The sequence below is a fragment of the Coturnix japonica genome, chromosome 3, assembly GCF_001577835.2.
Source record: "Coturnix japonica isolate 7356 chromosome 3, Coturnix japonica 2.1, whole genome shotgun sequence".
In the NCBI taxonomy this organism is placed as follows: Eukaryota; Metazoa; Chordata; class Aves; order Galliformes; family Phasianidae; genus Coturnix; species Coturnix japonica.
In genome coordinates, this window is record NC_029518.1 from 3,549,733 (window position 1) to 3,566,105 (window position 16,373).

Below are 16,373 nucleotides of genomic sequence, written 5' to 3' on the forward strand. Positions count from 1 at the left end.
GGGAGGAAGGTGCCCACACGGCTGCATAACCGCAGGGGCTCCTCGGGCGTGCAGAACGGGCTGCTGGTGGTGAGGATGCTGGTGGATGGGCACCGGGTCCTGGCAGAGCAGCTGGTGGGCTGTGATCTCCCTGTGGTACTGCAGAGCTGCTGGCAGGCTGGACGGGACTCCGGCTGCCCCAGCACCATGCTGGCCCTCAGCATCATCAACCACCTGGCAGAGCACCAGCTGCCCTATGGCCCTGAGATGCCAGGTACTGTGCGGGTGGCCCTCCGTGCCACAGCCTCGCAGGTAGGGGCTGAGGATCTTGTCCTGCACTGCCTGTCCCGCAGGTGCCGAGGCCCTGCTGACGGAGGCGAGGGAGACACGGGCTCCTGCAGGCAGCTTGTGGGACGGCGTGCTGCCCGAGGACGTGGTGGTGGCCCTGGAACGGCAGCTCTGCGGCGTGGCCGCCGTTCCTGCCAGTGAGGCATCCCGGCAGCTGCAGGAGCACCGATGCTTCCGTCCACTGCTGCGCAGCCTCGAGCTGCCAGGGGCAGAGAAGGCCGTGGGGCTGCGAATCTTCAGGTGGGGCTTGGTCAGAGCGTGGGGGCTCGGGGTGCAGCTGCCTTATGGCCCAGACTGAGCGGCTCCATCTGTCGTGCAGGATCCTGAGTGTGTTCCTGGACGGTTATCAGGAGGACGCGCTGCCCTGGCATGAGTGCGTGGAGCCGTGCCTGTCCTTCCTGAGCGCCCACAGCAGCGACCGTGAGGTGAGAGGGCCTTGGTGCTCCTGGGGGCAGGGAGGGCTGTGCTGCGTGCCACCGGCTGAGGGCCGTGTCCCCGCAGGTGGTGCAGGAGGCGGTGGGCTTCTTACACCGCCTGGCTACCACCAGCAAAGACTGTGCCGTGGGGATGTGCAGTGCAGGCGCCCGTGAGGCTGTGGCCAAAGCCCTGGACAAGCACGGCCCGGCCCTGCCGCTGGCACCATCCCTGCTGGAGCTGTTGAGCGACTGCGAGAGGCACGCCGCGCTCTACAGGAAGCTAACAGGCAGCATCTTGGCTGGCTGCATCCAGGTGGGCTGGGTGTCTGAACTACCCTGCCTGGGGACTTGGGGAGAAGGATGAGGCCCCCGCTGACTGCGTGGCCCCGTCCCCATCCCCAGGTGGTGCTGGGGCAGATTGAGGAGCACCGCCGCAGCCAGCGGCCCATCAGCATCCCCTTCTTTGACGTCTTTCTGCGCAACCTGTGCCGAGGTGAGTGCAGGAGTGGGAGCCGGGCCCCGTGTCCCAGCAGCAGCTGGAGGCTGTGTGTGCTCTCCCTGCAGGCCCCAGCGTGGACGTTAAGGAGGACAAGTGCTGGGAAAAGGTGCAGGTCTCCTCCAACCCGCACCGCGCCAGCAAGCTGACAGACAGGAACCCCAAGACCTACTGGGAATCGAACGGCAGCACTGGCTCGCACTACATCACCATCCACATGCAGTGCGGGGTGGTGGTCCGGTAGGGCTGTGCGGGGAGGAGATGGCTGCGGGGCTCCACGCACGCTGTCCCTGTGGCCCCATGCTGGGGTTGCTGGATGTGGATGGGAGCTGCAGGGCAGTGCCGTGTTTGCCATGCAGGGAGTTGAGCATGCTGGTGGCCAGCGAGGACTCGAGCTACATGCCAGCCCGCGTGGTGGTGCTTGGGGGAGACAGCCCCGCTGACGTCCGGACGGAGCTGAACGCAGTAAGTGCAACCAGTGCTGCTGGGCCGTGGGGCAATCCCGGCCGTGGCTGCACTGGGGCTGACTGGGCACGTGTGGGTGTCTGCTCTCACTGCCCACACTGAGAGCTCCCATCTGCCTGCAGGTGACCGTCTTGCCCTCAGCCAGCAGGGTGGTGCTGCTGGAGAACATGACGCGCTTCTGGCCCATCATCCAGATCCGGGTGAAGCGGTGCCAGCAGGTGGGAGCTGTGGCCAGCCCGGGCCATGGCAGCGGACATTGGGGATGGACACAGAGCTCAGGGTTGCACTTTCCTGCAGGGGGGCATCGACACGCGTGTGCGTGGCATTGAAGTGCTGGGGCCCAAGCCCACCTTCTGGCCCATCTTCAAGGAGCAGCTGTGCCGGCGCACGTTCCTCTTCTGTAGTGCTCGAGCACACGCCTGGTGCCAGGAGATCCACCAGGATCGGGAGCAGCTGCTGCAGCTCTTTGGCAAGTGAGTGGCGTGTGGGCTGTGCCATCTGTCCCTGGGGTCCAGAGGCAGCAGGGGTGCTGCTGTCAGCCCAAGAGGGACAGGAGGCAGAGGCTGAGTCCTGCCCTGGGAGGAGTGGGGCTGCAGCAGTGTCCTTCCTGGTGAGGGGCAGGGCCGGGTGCGATGCCCGTTGCCCCCTGACTGGCGAGGTGGTTCCGTGTGCAGTTGGTGGATGCTTGCTGCCATACCGTGCTGCCCACTCACTGTTGCAGGTTGAATGGGGCATTACAGCACGAGCAAGACTTCGCTGACCGCTTCCTTCCTGATGACGAGGTGGCCCGAGCCCTGGGCAGGACGTGCTGGGAGGCCCTGGTGACCCCCGTGGTGCAGAGCATCACCAGCCCAGGTACCACTGTCATCCCGGGCCCTCCCCATGGTGCCCGAGGCCCCCCTTGAGTCTCTGCATCCCGTCAGACCCCAGCGGCATCAGCTCTCTGGCCTGGCTGCTGGGCAAGTACCTGGGGAGCACAGAGCTGCCCCGCAGCGACGCTTTCGGTTCCTGTGTGCGGCGCCTGACCCAGCTCCTGGTGCACGTGGACCCGGGTGGTGTGGAGCCAGAGGAGGAGGGAGCTGTGGGTGAGTGCAGGGCTGCCTTCCTGCGTGGCCAGGCGAGGGGCAACATGAGGGGCTGAGCCTCGGCCGTGCCATGGCAGGTGGGAAGGAGGGCAGGAAGAAGGAGACACCAGCCCGGGTGGCAGTGGCAGTGAAGTCTGGAGGCCTGTGGGACATGGTGCGGTGCTGGCGTGGCGTGGTGCAGCAGCAGGTAGGGTGCGGGGCGGTCAGTGCCAGCGGGGCCCACTGCGGTCCCAGTGCAGGCTGAACTCTGGGCTGTGCCCGCAGGTGCAGCGGTTCCTGGAGGTGTCGGGGCAGGCACTGGACATGGTGGAGCAGTACTGTGCGCTGTACCGGCGCCTGCGCGGTGCCACAGAGGAGCTCTTTGGGCAGCAGGCCGCCTTTGTGGCAGCCCTGGGCCAGGGCTTTGCTGGGGCTCTGCTGCAGCTCTCCTTCCTGACCGCCCTGCACGTGAGTCCAGCGGCCCAGCGTGGCCCTTGTGGATGCCCAGCTGTGGGAACACAGCCCTGCTGTGCTCCCTGCCTGGGTCGGGTCACATCTCCCCTTCTGATGCCCCGGGGCTCCTACCTGTGCCCTGTCCCCCTGCGGCCGCCCTGTCCCACACCGCTGTGCCATTCCTCTGCAGGTGAGCGAGCGGTTTGCCCGCTACCTGGACAGGAAGGTGCAGGAGCTGCACGGGGCCGTGGGCAGCACGGGGCAGCTGCAGCAGATCCTGGAGCCCTTCGTGGTCTTTGGCGGCCTGGAGTTCGCCCACACCTTCGAGCACTTCTACCGGTGAGCGCTGCCCCTGCCGTGCCCTGGGGAGGGAAGGGCTCAGGGGCCCGGGGCTCCGTGGCTCTGCGGGGCCCGTCCCGGTGGTGGCAGGGCCGTTGTCCATGGGGCCGAGGCGGCCCTGACGTGCGGCTGTGTCAGGCTGTACCTGGGGGACCGGCTGCTGGCACAGGGGCCGTCCTGGCTGGAAGGGGCCGTGGTGGAGCAGATGGGGCTGTGCTTCCCCCGCCGCTTCCCCCAGGAGATGCTGAGCGACCTGGTGGAGTCCGAGGAGCTGCGGCGGCACTTCCGCCTCTTCCGGCTGCAGGAGCGGGACCGGCGGCTGCTGGAGCGGGGCCTGGGCACGGAGAGCCCCGAGGCCGAGGTGAGGGGCAGGGAGGGATGGGGGTCGGGGCCGTACCGTTACCAGCCCGTCCTGGGCCCGTCCTGAGCCGCTCTCTGTCCCTGCGTCCAGGCTCCGGGGGAGGCCCCTGCGGCAGATGTGCCGGAGGTGGAGGTGCTGGTGCTGTCCCCGCGCTGCTGGCCCGTGTCCCCGCTGTGCTACGTGCAGGAGCCCCGCAGGTTGTTCCCGGCGGCGCTGAGCTCCCCGCTGGATGAGTTCGCGGCCTTTTGGCAGCACAGTGAGTGCGGCGCTGGGGTCGGGGCTCTGGGCTGGCGGTGTGGGGGCATTGGGAGTGGCCGCGAGGCTGACGCTGCCCTGGCAGGCCAGAGCCGTCCGGGCTGGGTGTGCGCGAGGCCCCGGCGGCTGCAGTGGACGTGGCTGGGCCGCGCCGAGCTGCGATTCGGAGACTGCGTCCTGCACGTGTCCACGCTGCAGATGTTCGTCCTGCTGCGCTTCAACAGCGCTGAGGTAGGAGCCGGGCCGTGGGGCGGGAGGGCCGTGGCTGCCGGCGCCTTCTGGGGGTGTTCTGCTGCTCCTTGGGGCGGGGATGTTCCTGCCCGCTCGTTGCCCTCCATCCCTCTGCAGGAGGTGGCGGTGGACGCCCTGCTGCAGGCAACGGGGCTCCCTGCAGAGCTGGTGCACCAGGCCCTGGCCCCGCTGACCCACGGTGATGGCATCCTGGTGCAGAGCTGCACGCAGGGGGGTGAGTGTGGGGCTGGGATCTCCCTGGGGCAGTGCTGGCCTGGCTCCTTGTGGTGCTGGGTGGGGAAGTGGGAGTTTGGGATGTAAGTAATTGGGCTTGGTGCATCTGGCTGCTGACACCTGGGTCTGGGTGTGAGATTAGGGCAGGAAACTGGAGGCAGAGACTGATTGTGGGGTTCGGGAATGGTGTGCGGGGGCCCAATGTCTGAGGTTGGCTGGGTCTGAGGTCTTTGCAGGGTGTTGGGTGTGTGCGATGGGCTTGAGGCTTTGTGGAAGGACAGGGATCAGGGTGAGAGCTACAGAGGCAGCAGCGGGAGGCCCCAGGCTGGTTCCAGCAGCCACACAGGCCTCCTGGGGCTCCTTCAGGGACCAGCTCAGGGCCTGGCTGACCGTGGGCCGGATGCAGCTCCAGGTGCCCTGCGGCTGAACCGGGCGGCCCTGGCCCAGGCCTCTGGCCGCCACCTGAGGCTGCTGCCCCGGCAGAGGTACCTGCGGGCAGAGAGGGCTGAGGGCAGCGCCTTGGAGAAGAAGAGGAACGTCCTGTGCTGCCTCATCACCCGCATCCTCAAGGCGGAAAAGCAGCTGCACATCGACAACCTGGTGTTTAAGGTATGGAGGCTGAAGGTCTGGGGGCAGAGAGGGGCTGCTGGGCGTTGAGTGAAGAGTGATGTGCTCGTGTGGTGTTGCAGGTGATCAGTGCCTGTGAGAAGGGTGAGCTGGGACCGGGCCTGCAGTTCCTGAGCTTCTGCTGTCACAGTGTGGACGTGCTGTCCTGTGTCCTGCACCTGCTGAACCAGGGCTACCTCCGGCGCCAGGATGAGAGGCCTCATGTCCTGGAGTACGTTTCTGCTGAGCCCCCACCAGCCCCATCCCAGCCCCAGGTTGCTTTTCAGACCGTAGAGATCAAGACAGCAGCAAATCCAGCCTCTGCTGAAAGAAAACAGACGTTCTCCACCTTTCGGTAGAGAAGGACTGAGCTGGCAGGGCACAAGCTGAGCCCAGCCCATCACTGCCTGAGGACTCAGGGCTGTACTGGGAATAAACAAGCCTGGTTGTGTTTGGTGCCATCTACTAATGTGTCAGAGCTGCAGCTGATTCTCAGTCCCAGAGGAGAGATGTCACCCCTGGCCCTGCCTGCTGGAGGGGCCGCAGGAGCAAGGCTGTCCTTACATCATTGCCCTTGGGCACGGAGGGAGCCGCACAGCCCTGCCATAATGGTACCAGCATTAATTTATTAAAATTAATCCTGAAAAGTAACCGTACAATAAGTTTAAAAAAAATAGAATCTTGTAAAAAAAAAAACAAAACAAAACCCAAAAAAAAAACCAACCAAAAAAAACCAACCAAAAAACTCCAGGTGCCCCCATGCTGTATCTCCAGCTGGCAGCACTGTGTGGCAGGGCTGGCCAGGACGTTGGACGTGAGGGTAGCAGCAGCACCGGGGCTGCACGGGGACAGGGGAACTGCTGAGGCTCAGCCCCATGGGGCAGGGCCAGGCCCCAGCGGGCTGCTCTGGTGAAGGGCAGGTGTGGAGGCCCTGCTCAGCACTGGCCCCCACCCTGCACAGCTCCGCTCTGGTGCTGGGGTACTGCCCAGGCCCAGCCCAGCTGGGGCCCTGGCGCCTGCGGAGCTGGGGAGGTGGCCCAGGGCCCCGCCAGGCTCGTGGCCGGTGCCAGCCCTTGTCCCAAGCTGCTGGGGAGGGGGCAGGGGAGGCAGACGGCACAGTGCCCTGGCTGGTAGCGGAGGATGTGCAGACCCAGTCTTAGTGGCCTCACCTTCATGGATGTTGGCCCACAGGGAGTGATGTGGGTGTGGTGTTCCCTCTTCAGGGCCATGGAACAGTGGGATGAGAGCACCTCCGTCTCTGTGCCTCCTCCCATTAACCCTCCACAGCTCTGTTTCAGGACTGCACCGCAGCTCACGCGCTCTTTGAGTAGCCGAAGATGCCCACGGGGAGGTACTTGACGTGTGTTGGCCACTGTGCTGCCAGCTGGAAAAACTTCACGTCGTTCCATTCCACCCCATCTATGGAGACTGACAGGAGACAGAGCAGTGAGGCACAGCCCTGCCCGGGGCAGCTGGGTGTCCCCGGGGGTTAATGCCTGCCCTCACCTCGCAGCATGGTGTTCTGGTGTTTGGCTGTGCAGATGAGACGTGTGATCCCTTCGATGACTTGGCTTTTGGGTTCTAGGTCCTTCTCTTTTGGTTTCTTGCTCAGGAACATCACTGAGGGCCAAAGTCAGAATACCAGTGTTAGCAGATGCACACGGTGCAGTGGGTGGCAGCCCTCACCCCAGGGCTGCCTTCCCCAGCTGCTCTCAGCCTGCCCTCCCACTGTCTTTTGTGCAACTGGCTGTGGCCCTGCAGTGCCAAGCACCCAAGGGTGGGTTCAGGAGTTACCTTTCTTGTTCTTCTCCTTGGTGACCACGGTCATGGCCATAGTGCTGGGCGGCACCAGCTCCCCAACACCAGGGATGCGGCTGACCTGGAGCGAGCGGAAGTTGCTCTTGAGTGTGTTCTTGATGCCCGTCTCCCTCTTCTCACCCTCCTTCTTCCTATCCAGCCCTTGTGTTGTCCAGTAGTCCACCTGCAGGCCCATCACCTCCACGCCGGGGCTCAGAGACCTGGGCAAGATGGGCAGCACCCCGTGGCACAGCTGCAACCTGTGCTGGGAGCACGCTGACCCCATAACCCTGGGATGCAGCAGCCTGGCCAGGGAGCACCTCCAACTCTCCTGTGCCAGCCCCACTTCCTTACCCAGCACCTGAGAGGCCGCTGCTGACGGATGGGGAGGGTGGCGGGGTGCTCACAGGCTCCTTGCCATAGGGGGATGCACTGCCAGCAGCTGGTACTGAGCTCAGCAGCGAAGGGGTGCAGGCCGTGGCATCATCTGAGTCCACTGCAGAGGAAACGAGGGGGTCAGGGGGACACTGACAGGACCTCACCACGGTGAGGCTCAAACGAGGGGCTCACAGGAACTCACCAGAGGCACTGAAGGACTGCTCCACCAGGCCCACCTTCACAACCTGCAAGGAGAGACAAGTCAAATGATCCCCAGCTGCTGGTACCAGCAGGGCTGTACACTGCCCCTTCTCCCCCTGGAGCCCAGCTGCCTGTGGGCTCCTCAACACACTTACCCCCACAAAGGGTATGAACTTCTGGCAGGAGTCCTCATCGGGGCTGCACAAGGAAGAGAGGCTGGTGAGGGGCTGGGCACACCTGCCATGTTGGCCAACCTAGATGTCTTGGGACCCCCACACCGGAAGGGGCCGACGCTGGCTCCTGGCCACCAGGACCCTCTTTCTCTGCCCTCCCTCCCATGGGGCTCCCTGTCCCCGACATGGCAGCACAGGGCACACTACACAAGGAGGCAAGGAGTCGGCTCCTCTGGTGCTGGGAGAGGCTGGCATGCGGGAGGGCAGCCCTGCCCCATTGTGGGGCCACGGCTCCTCTGCACGGCACAGGGGGTGGACGCACATAGGAGGGGGGAGGGAGGGCCAGGCAGCGGCACAGCAAGCACAAGCCAATACCTGATATAAAAATCAAAATAGAGACTTCTCTTCCTTGGGTGCCAGAAACCAAGAGAAGGGAGAGGTGAGAGTGCAGCCGGAACACGAGCGTCAACCCCTGGGCAGCGCAGCGCTGGCTGGCGGCCCTCAGCCCAGCCCAGCCCAGTGGTCAGTCCCCACTGCTGGGGTTGCCACAGCCCCCAGTTGCTACACAGGGGTCAGCAGATGGCCTTGCTCAGCTCGTCCCCCATCTCCCACAGCCCTGTCCCAGGCACAACCCACGCTGGGGCTGCACGAGGCACCCCCAGGCCACGCTCACCTCTTCTGCTTGTAGGTCAGCATGGCCTCGGAGATGGGCAGCTGGTGAGACAGACTCGCTCCAGCGATGAACTGGGCAACGCGGCCCGCAATGTCCACAGTGTCTGCAGGCAGAGGGAGCAGTGAGGGCCCCGGGGACAGCCGGGCACTGCCAGCCCAATAGCCCCACTCCTCACCTGCAGTGGGGGGCTCAGCCCTGCTGAACAGCTCCCGCCACGCCGTGTCCAGGAACAGAGTGCTGTACTTGTTATCCACTGATGCCAGGTACTTGGCGAGAGGGTGAGAGCCTGTGCGGGGAGAAGGGCAGCGTTGGCTCTGGGCAGGGGAACGTGGCAGGGTGGCAGGCAGCCCCGTGGCCAGGCCAGTGGCAGCTCTCACCCAGTGGCACAAGCAGGAAACGAAGGTAGTTGAGCCAGTCGGGCGTCTTGCTGGCCAGCTGCTCCACGAAGAACCGGAGGACGACGCTCAGGTAGCTCTGGTCCCCTGCCACAACTACCTTCACTGGGGGGGGCATGTGGGAGTTACAGTTACAGCTGCCAAAGGGAGAAGAGATGAGACTGTGATGGGCTCCCATTGGAATCAGCATGCAGCAGCATGACGGGTGGGAAGCACCAGAACCCCACTGCTGCCTATTTCCAGCTCATGTGGGCTGCAACCTCCTGCTCTCCCCCAGGCCTACACCAGCTCCCATAGCTGCACCCAAAGCTCCAAAATCCTACTGAACCCCTGGGGAACCCAATGCCATTCCTGGCAGCCAGAGGGAGCTGCCAGACCAAGCCCAAGCTATACTCACTATCGCTGGATACGGGAGACCGTGGTGTTGAAGGCCGCCTGGATGTCTGCCACTGAGCAGGTGGAAACGACCAGCTGTTTGTGTGCCTGGAGCTGCTCACTCACATACTGCCAAGGGAGAGGGCTTTGGATTAGAAACCACCCAGGCCCCACTCACCTTTGGGATGCAGCCCAGCACATCCTGGGCTGAGCACTCAAGCATCCCCACATCAGGACAAGAGCCAGAGCATGGACATGTAGCGTGTCTCAACCCAAGTTTTTATTTTTGCCTCAAAGCCAGCCTTGGACACGCTGCCATAGCTGGGACAAGCCTGTGGGACACACACACATCCAGCTCCCTCTGCCTCTACTCACCTGCCCCTGCCATTCAGCGACATTCACCAGCACGATGCTCTCTGGAAGCTGCTCATCTGAGACCAGGATCTGGTTCAGTTGATCATAAACAGACTTTCGGGGCACCTAGGACAACATCCCCACCAAGGTTAAGCCCAGCAGGGTGCCCCAGCTGTAAGCAGCTGCGACAGAAGGCCCCATAAAACCATCAGGTGAGATGGCACCAGGGCCTCACCTGGGTGCTGTGCCATGAGTCCGGGGAGCTCTCACTGTCCAGGCTGCTGGTGCGACCACTCTGTCCCTTGGAGCTCTGCCGGTCCTTCACCGAGGTGCTGCGGGGACGCCACAACTGCTTGCTCTCTGCCTTGCTGTGAGCGAGAAGCAGGAGACATGACACCGGGAGGGGGAGATGTCCCATCTCCACCACTGCCCTGCTCACTGATGGGAGTCGGTGTGAGCCTTCTCAGCAACACCTTACCTGGGTGACACGGCACTGGAGAGCTCGGATTTGGTTCCAGGGCCCAGCTGGGCCAGCCTGTCCACACTGCTCTCCCTGGTGGCAGCCTCAGGGGGGGCCAGTCGGGGACACGGCTCCTCTGCAGCCAGTTCCTGTGGGCCACACATGGTCTCGCTGCACACACTGTGTTCCACATGCCCACGGGGACCCCAATCCAGGATAGATCCCACAGGAGAGCAAAGGCTACAGGGCCTCAGGGTTGCATCTCCTGCAGCCCTATCTCCCACTCTCACTCCAGCCCCACTCCACATGTGCCCCACACACTGGACTCACCACTACAGGGACCTCAGATCCTGGCTCTTCCTGTGCTCGTGGCGCTCCTGGCTTCCGCTTTTCTGCTTCTCCCTAGGGGACAGGGAGCAGGATCAGAGTGGGATGGAGTGCCCTGTGTGGGGAATGACTCAATGCCTGCAGTGGGACCTTGCGGAACACAGGCTCCCACACTCTGGGACCAGCCTCAGAGGATGTCCCCCTGCCTTGCCTGGAAGGCCATCACTACCTGTCTGCCTGCACTGGGAGAAAGAAGAGGAAAGAAGGGAAGGAGCAGCCCCAGGCAGGTGCTGCTGGGAGGAGCAGTCTCAGAGGGAGCTGCAGGCACTGCGGGGATGCTGGGCTGGCCGGGGAGGGAAGGGGCAGGAGGTGGTAGTGGTGGTGGTGGTGGTGTAACTCACAGGGCTGCCCGCCTCTTGGTCCTGCCCTTTCTGGCTGTGCAGACTGCCGATCTCAGTCTGGGAACCAGAATGAGAGACTCCCTCAAAGAAACGCCTGCAGAGAAACAGACAGACGGACGGACGGACAGACAGACAGATGGGAGAGAAAAAGGCAGGAATAAGAGAGGAACAAAGTCACCATGATCCCAGCACGCCCCCGCCAGCCTATCCCAAGCACAGAGCACTGCAGAGCGGTCCCTAGTGGGACACAGGGGCAGACACCCGTGTATGTGCTCAGCAGCCTGACCAAACCATGCTCGCTTCCAGCAGTCACTTCCATGAGCCATTAAAACTACAAGGAGTTTTCTCTCAGGCTCCTCTGCACTGTTGCAATAATCCTACCAGGATACAGCATACCCTGATGTCACTGCCGCCTCAACCAACCTGTCTTCATGCCTTCCCTTTTGTTATGTTGGATGCCTCTGGATCATATACATGAGTGTAGAGGCTCTCCTGCTGGTACAACTGAGTCAGAGCCTCAGCAGGTTCAGCTTTACACAAACCTTTTGCTCAGCCTTTCTGTACCCAACAAACTACCACCTTACCCCAATCCACATTCTCAGTCCCTAAGGAGCCATTTGCTCCTTTGCTTTTGGTCTTCAGACAAAGGTGAGAATGCTATGCAGGGCATTGGAAACACACAGCCTATACATGGCTCTCATTTCTACTCAGAAGTACAGAGCCTTTAACAGGAACTCAATGAGATACACACTCAGCACTGCCAGAAACTGAGACAACTGAGAGCAGACCAAGCTAGGGACACCAAATGGGCTGAAAATCATCTCAGGGCACAACAGGCTTCCCTACCAGAAAGAGCTAATGCCCAAGGAATGCCGTAAGGGCAGGTGCAAACACCAACCCGCACTTGTCCCAGATGCCTTCCCAGAAAGCAGATGTCTGCAGGTAGGGACCTGCAGGATCAGAGCCAGGTCCTACTTTTAAACACTCTTAACAGACCTTCCTCACAGTTTACATAGCTGAAATAGTTTATGTGCGTTAAGTGCCATCTGACCCAAAGAAGATCTTCTTTTTTCTTCCGCAGCACCTTTGTTTCTTTAAAGCCTTTTGGGGAGAGCTCACATGAAATTCCTTTTAGAGATCCAAGCAGACCACCTACACAGCTGCCCACACATCTGCCATCTTACAACAGCTCGTAGATGTGAGGGATATGATCCCTGTTCCTTTTCCTTCCCAGTGCCTTCAAGTGGTTCTGGAATTCAGAAGTTCTCTCTTCACACATCTTGCCTATGCAGACCAAGTCTGCTGCCCCTGCTGAGCACCTTCAGCAGGGATTCAAACTACTCCAAACTAGATTTAAATACTTAGCTATGGAAACAATAAGGACAAGTAATCTTGGCTTGGCTAGAAGAGACCTGGGGCACTGTGAGGCAGCCAAGCAGAAAGAGGATAGAAGGTAACTTTGCCACAAAAGGACAGCACAGAAACAGAACAGCCAGGAGCAGAGAGGCCAGGTGAATGCAGAACACATGGGAAACAAGCCTGGTTCCATTGCATGGTCCACTGGAGACCTCTGTGCCAAATGCAGCAGTGCTTGGGAGAGCAAGGCAAGCCACAGGGTGTCTGGGGAGTAAGTAGGATGAGGAACATCACTGATGGTTGCTAACACACACCTCTACAGAAGGCTGGAACACTGCATGCAGACCTTACAGGGACCCAGGAACTAGCCCTAGCAGTCATGAGACAATGCACTCAAAAGACAGGCATGCTTTGGTGTGGAGAAACTGGGAAGGTCAGGACTGTCAGCAGAAAGATATCAGGGCTGGGAACAGCAGGGGGCTGAGATCAAGGACAAACTCTTCCAGCAGATCAGGAACAGTGTCAGGTGCTGGACTGGGAGGAAATTAAGTGAAACTAAATATGAATGAACACAATTTTAATGGGCAGTTTTGAGGTGGTTTTAAAACAGGATATGAAAGGGAGGAGCTCAGATGTGCCAACAGGAGATGGCAATGAGAACAGAGAGGTGACGATGCCTGCATTAGTCCAAGCAACAGAAAAGCATCAGAAAGCATTTCTTCAGGCTCCACGGACTGTGCTGTTGGCCTGTGGCTTCCTATGATCCTTACCTCAGGGTGGGCTTGGGTGTACTGTGCACACTCTCATTGTCCTCAATTTCTGGGCCACTGTCGCTGTTGTTGCACTCTTCCAGGCTGTCATAGAGCAAGCCCAGGTCTTCCTCCACCTCCTGGGTCTGGTCGACAGGGTCAGAATCCAGGACCTGTGAGACCAAGCCCAGAGGGCAATGAAGAGATATGGAGTCACCTGCATTCCAGACAAGGCACATGCAGGCTCCCTCCTACCAGCACTGCAGCTCTGACCTCAGGGAGCCAAATCTAGCCCACAGAAGGAGCAAGTGACATTGTCATTGGCCACGGGAGATGGCCATGAGCAGGATGTCTGAAGGAATCTCAGACAGCCACAGCCCCTGGAGGTAAGAATCCTTGGCAGACCTCCACCAGCAGTGCCATGAGCTCACAGCAGGTGCCCAGCCTAGGCCAGTTACTCAAATGCTGATACAAGGCTGCTCTAAGTGATGAGCAGGATGAGCGCAGTCCCTGTAATGCCACTTCCTAGCACAACGCCAATGTATGACAACACCCTTCCACACATGGCCACTTTCCCCAACAAGCACTTTTGGAAGGTGTCTTGGATTTAATCGTGAGGCTCAGAGCTTCCTTCTTGAAGAAGAAAGCTTTGGAAAGGCCAAACCCCAGTCCACGCCATATCTCACAATACCTCTGGTTGTGAACACCTGCAGCTTATGCCTCATACCTCCAGTTAGTGGAAACCAGCGCCCTGATATCTATACATCTGCAAAGAGATACTGACAGGTGGGTCAGCCTTCCTGCTTCTTACCTCCTCAGACACTTTAAACCTCTTCAGCAAAGCCACAAACTTCTGCTTGAAGTTTGGTTGCTAAAACAAAACACAGGAGGGAAACAAAGATCAGCAAAACTATCAAAACAAGTTTCAAGATGTTAAATGCACAGCCCGCAGTTACTATCTTTAACAGGCCACTGGTACTTTTCTGGGCCTATAGGCCCATGCTCAGCTGCAAACTCCCTTCCTTAAATTTGTTGTTGGATTTGGACTAAATCTGGACTCCACATGAAGCTGCTGTATACAAGCACGACAAAGGGTGCAGGGACTCTGAATCTCTCTGCTATAGGCTGAAATTGCACTTTCTCTCCCATTTAATGGCCCTTTCTCCCAGAGCACCTCTTTGAGAAATGCTGTTTGCAATCAAGGAAAGAAGGGAACAAACTCAGTGAGGAGGCACCCAGGAATCTGCAGAACTTATGCAGACAGGGACAAGGAAATGCCAGGGCAGCAGAAGGGCTGCTAATGGCCTTCCTCATAGCAGACTTCCTTCTCCTCAGGCAGTGAGAGAGAAGCGATTGTGTCACAGAAGCCACAGAATACTATCTACATAAAGCCAAGCTATGCATAGCACAGGCCATGAGCTGCAGTATGGCTATGACCAACAAGTTAGCTCAGCAATGGCAGGATGGCTTCCTGATCTGCTCTGCACCAGTGCCAGTATTCCCTGCCCCCCCAAACCCAATCTCGTTTCCCTTCAGGAAGGGGAGAACTTCAGTCCTTTCCATTGCTTTGATCACATTGGAAACATGGATGTTACTCTGGTCATTGATGTGGTTCGGATCATTTTCCTCCTAGCCTTCTTGGTTTTCCTCAAGTCATCCTCTTCATCAAACAGATCCTGCAGGCAAGGGACCACAGAACATCAGAGCAACCAAGATGCTTCAGGGAGCAGCACCTCCTGGAATCTTCCTGCCCTGCACTTACCTCCTAATTTGAAAAGCTTTGGCCCACTCTGCTCCCACAGCCTGGCTTCTCACTTCTCCTGCCCTTCTCCACATACCTCATGCTCCCTCCTTAGCTTTCTCCCCCAATAGATCTTCTTCCCTACAGCCTCTGCTTCTCCAGGAAGGCAATGCGGCAGTAAGGTCCAGAGGAGGGACAGCAGCCTTCTCAACAGCCATTGTTGCTATCTAAAACTCCTCTCTGCACTCATCAGCCTCCCCACAACCCATGTGTGCTGCTCTTGGCCTCCCCTCTCCAGGGTTAGCTCAGAGAGTACAACACCCTGCCTGCACACCTGGGAGAGAGGCAACAAGCCCTGCTTACACTGACTTGCCCTCAGACTCCATGACAGAAGAGAAGGAGCCAGGTATTGTGGCTCTCTACACTGTGAAACCATGAGTAATATTTGCTAGGGAGATGTGAGACCTTGGGGTGATGGAGACCGTTGACCCCTGATCCTTGCCTGAGAGATGGGATCAAAATGAAATCCAGACCTCCCTTACCTGGCCCTGCACAGCATCATCGCTGGCCTCCTGCTCTGAGGAGAAGCTGTCATCCTCTTCTTCAGAGTAGTTGTCAATGTCTGGTGAACGATCTGAAAGCAGATATTGCAGATGCCACAGATAAACACGATACATATCAAGGCCAAATAACCAATATTGCTGGTAGGTGCTTGGGGATGCACACCGTTATTCATGCCCTACCCAAAATGCTTGTGTTTTGGTCTGTGACGAGCACTAACACACCTGAAGCTTTGATTTTAGGACCCGAGGGGACACTCCCATCCTCATGATCAATGGGTTGACTGGACAAAGAGTAGATGCTGATTTCAGCCACTCGGATGTTCACATCCTTCATGTTGCTGTGGAGGCTCAGAAGCTGCCCTCCATCCGTTGGGTGCTGCATTACCTAGGCAGACAGACAGACAAGCCCCATGGCAGGTGATACAGGTGACCAGCAGCCCACTCCTGGGTCTCGTGGGGAGCCAAAAAAAAAAAAGCCAGAGCACTCAGCACCGAGTGCCTGCCAGCCAGCCAGGGTCCCTTCCCCGCACGGGTACAGGGAGGTCATGCCAAGCTCCCAAACTGTTCCCAGCACCCCATACCTCAGCCATGTTAATGATGCCCACGGCAAGGGTCTTGTAGCCCAGGATTGTGCGGTTCTTGTACCTCTTCCTCCTCTGCAGCATGATCTGCAGTTTATTGCCATCTCTCTTGAGAAAGTGTGGGTACTGGGGAAGGGAAGCATAGGGAGACAGCAGCATGACAGCAAGGCTCAGCATAGCACATGGCTAGGTAGAGAATTCTCCACTAGTGCTGATACACAGCAGGATCTGGCCTGCTCAAAGGCCATTGCATCATCCTCCAAATCCCCACTGCCCAGCAAAACAATCCCCAAAGCACTGGAGCAGCTGATCAGCAGCATCAGTCTGTGCTGTTATGATCCAAGCCCTCCTCAGAGGCTGCCCCCTTCACAGCCAGCCCCTAAAGCTGAGCCTGCAGAGGAATGCTGTGTGAGGAAGCACCGGGAGCGTGACAGGGTACCTGTAGTGAGAAGGTCAGCTCCAGCTCAGTCTCCATCAGACCGCCAGGTGGGAGAACATATTCATTCGATCTCAGGACTCGCTTCGAACCCTACAAGAAGATCAGTAAGTGCACACAGCTAAGCTGAACCATGTAGGCCACAAACCCCACTGCACCATGTACA

The 16,373-nt window shown here is 59.4% G+C and overlaps 2 protein-coding genes across 2 annotated transcripts in view; one reads left to right on the top strand and one right to left on the bottom strand.

The window, feature by feature from the left end:
- The window catches only part of LOC107310722 (cullin-9-like), a 9,580-nt gene extending 3,868 nt beyond the window's left edge, over positions 1-5,712 (top strand). The window contains 20 exon segments of the mRNA XM_032443615.1: positions 1-253; positions 333-567; positions 647-752; positions 829-1,056; positions 1,146-1,236; positions 1,308-1,479; positions 1,599-1,704; positions 1,827-1,922; positions 2,002-2,177; positions 2,426-2,559; positions 2,628-2,789; positions 2,867-2,976; positions 3,054-3,236; positions 3,412-3,560; positions 3,699-3,921; positions 4,012-4,177; positions 4,262-4,407; positions 4,525-4,642; positions 5,048-5,250; positions 5,331-5,712. The exon segment at positions 1-253 is cut by the window's left edge and continues 30 nt beyond it. Of these exon segments, the coding sequence (XP_032299506.1) occupies positions 1-253; positions 333-567; positions 647-752; positions 829-1,056; positions 1,146-1,236; positions 1,308-1,479; positions 1,599-1,704; positions 1,827-1,922; positions 2,002-2,177; positions 2,426-2,559; positions 2,628-2,789; positions 2,867-2,976; positions 3,054-3,236; positions 3,412-3,560; positions 3,699-3,921; positions 4,012-4,177; positions 4,262-4,407; positions 4,525-4,642; positions 5,048-5,250; positions 5,331-5,606 (3,333 nt within the window). The 3' untranslated portion in view covers positions 5,607-5,712.
- Positions 5,713-5,853: 141 nt separating this feature from the next.
- The window catches only part of LOC107310720 (phosphofurin acidic cluster sorting protein 2-like), a 35,280-nt gene continuing 24,760 nt past the window's right edge, over positions 5,854-16,373 (bottom strand). Inside the window, exons 4-26 of the mRNA XM_015856604.1 lie at positions 16,211-16,300; positions 15,772-15,897; positions 15,413-15,575; positions 15,170-15,261; positions 14,482-14,562; positions 13,698-13,757; positions 12,908-13,059; positions 10,782-10,875; positions 10,384-10,455; positions 10,072-10,202; positions 9,829-9,961; positions 9,615-9,719; positions 9,262-9,368; positions 8,847-9,001; positions 8,645-8,755; positions 8,470-8,572; positions 8,172-8,204; positions 7,779-7,821; positions 7,625-7,667; positions 7,399-7,540; positions 7,042-7,265; positions 6,754-6,867; positions 5,854-6,675 (exon numbers count right to left, since the gene is read on the bottom strand). Of these exons, the coding sequence (XP_015712090.1) occupies positions 6,560-6,675; positions 6,754-6,867; positions 7,042-7,265; positions 7,399-7,540; positions 7,625-7,667; positions 7,779-7,821; positions 8,172-8,204; positions 8,470-8,572; positions 8,645-8,755; positions 8,847-9,001; positions 9,262-9,368; positions 9,615-9,719; positions 9,829-9,961; positions 10,072-10,202; positions 10,384-10,455; positions 10,782-10,875; positions 12,908-13,059; positions 13,698-13,757; positions 14,482-14,562; positions 15,170-15,261; positions 15,413-15,575; positions 15,772-15,897; positions 16,211-16,300 (2,490 nt within the window). The 3' untranslated portion in view covers positions 5,854-6,559. The remainder of the gene's footprint in view (positions 6,676-6,753; positions 6,868-7,041; positions 7,266-7,398; positions 7,541-7,624; positions 7,668-7,778; positions 7,822-8,171; positions 8,205-8,469; positions 8,573-8,644; positions 8,756-8,846; positions 9,002-9,261; positions 9,369-9,614; positions 9,720-9,828; positions 9,962-10,071; positions 10,203-10,383; positions 10,456-10,781; positions 10,876-12,907; positions 13,060-13,697; positions 13,758-14,481; positions 14,563-15,169; positions 15,262-15,412; positions 15,576-15,771; positions 15,898-16,210; positions 16,301-16,373) is intronic.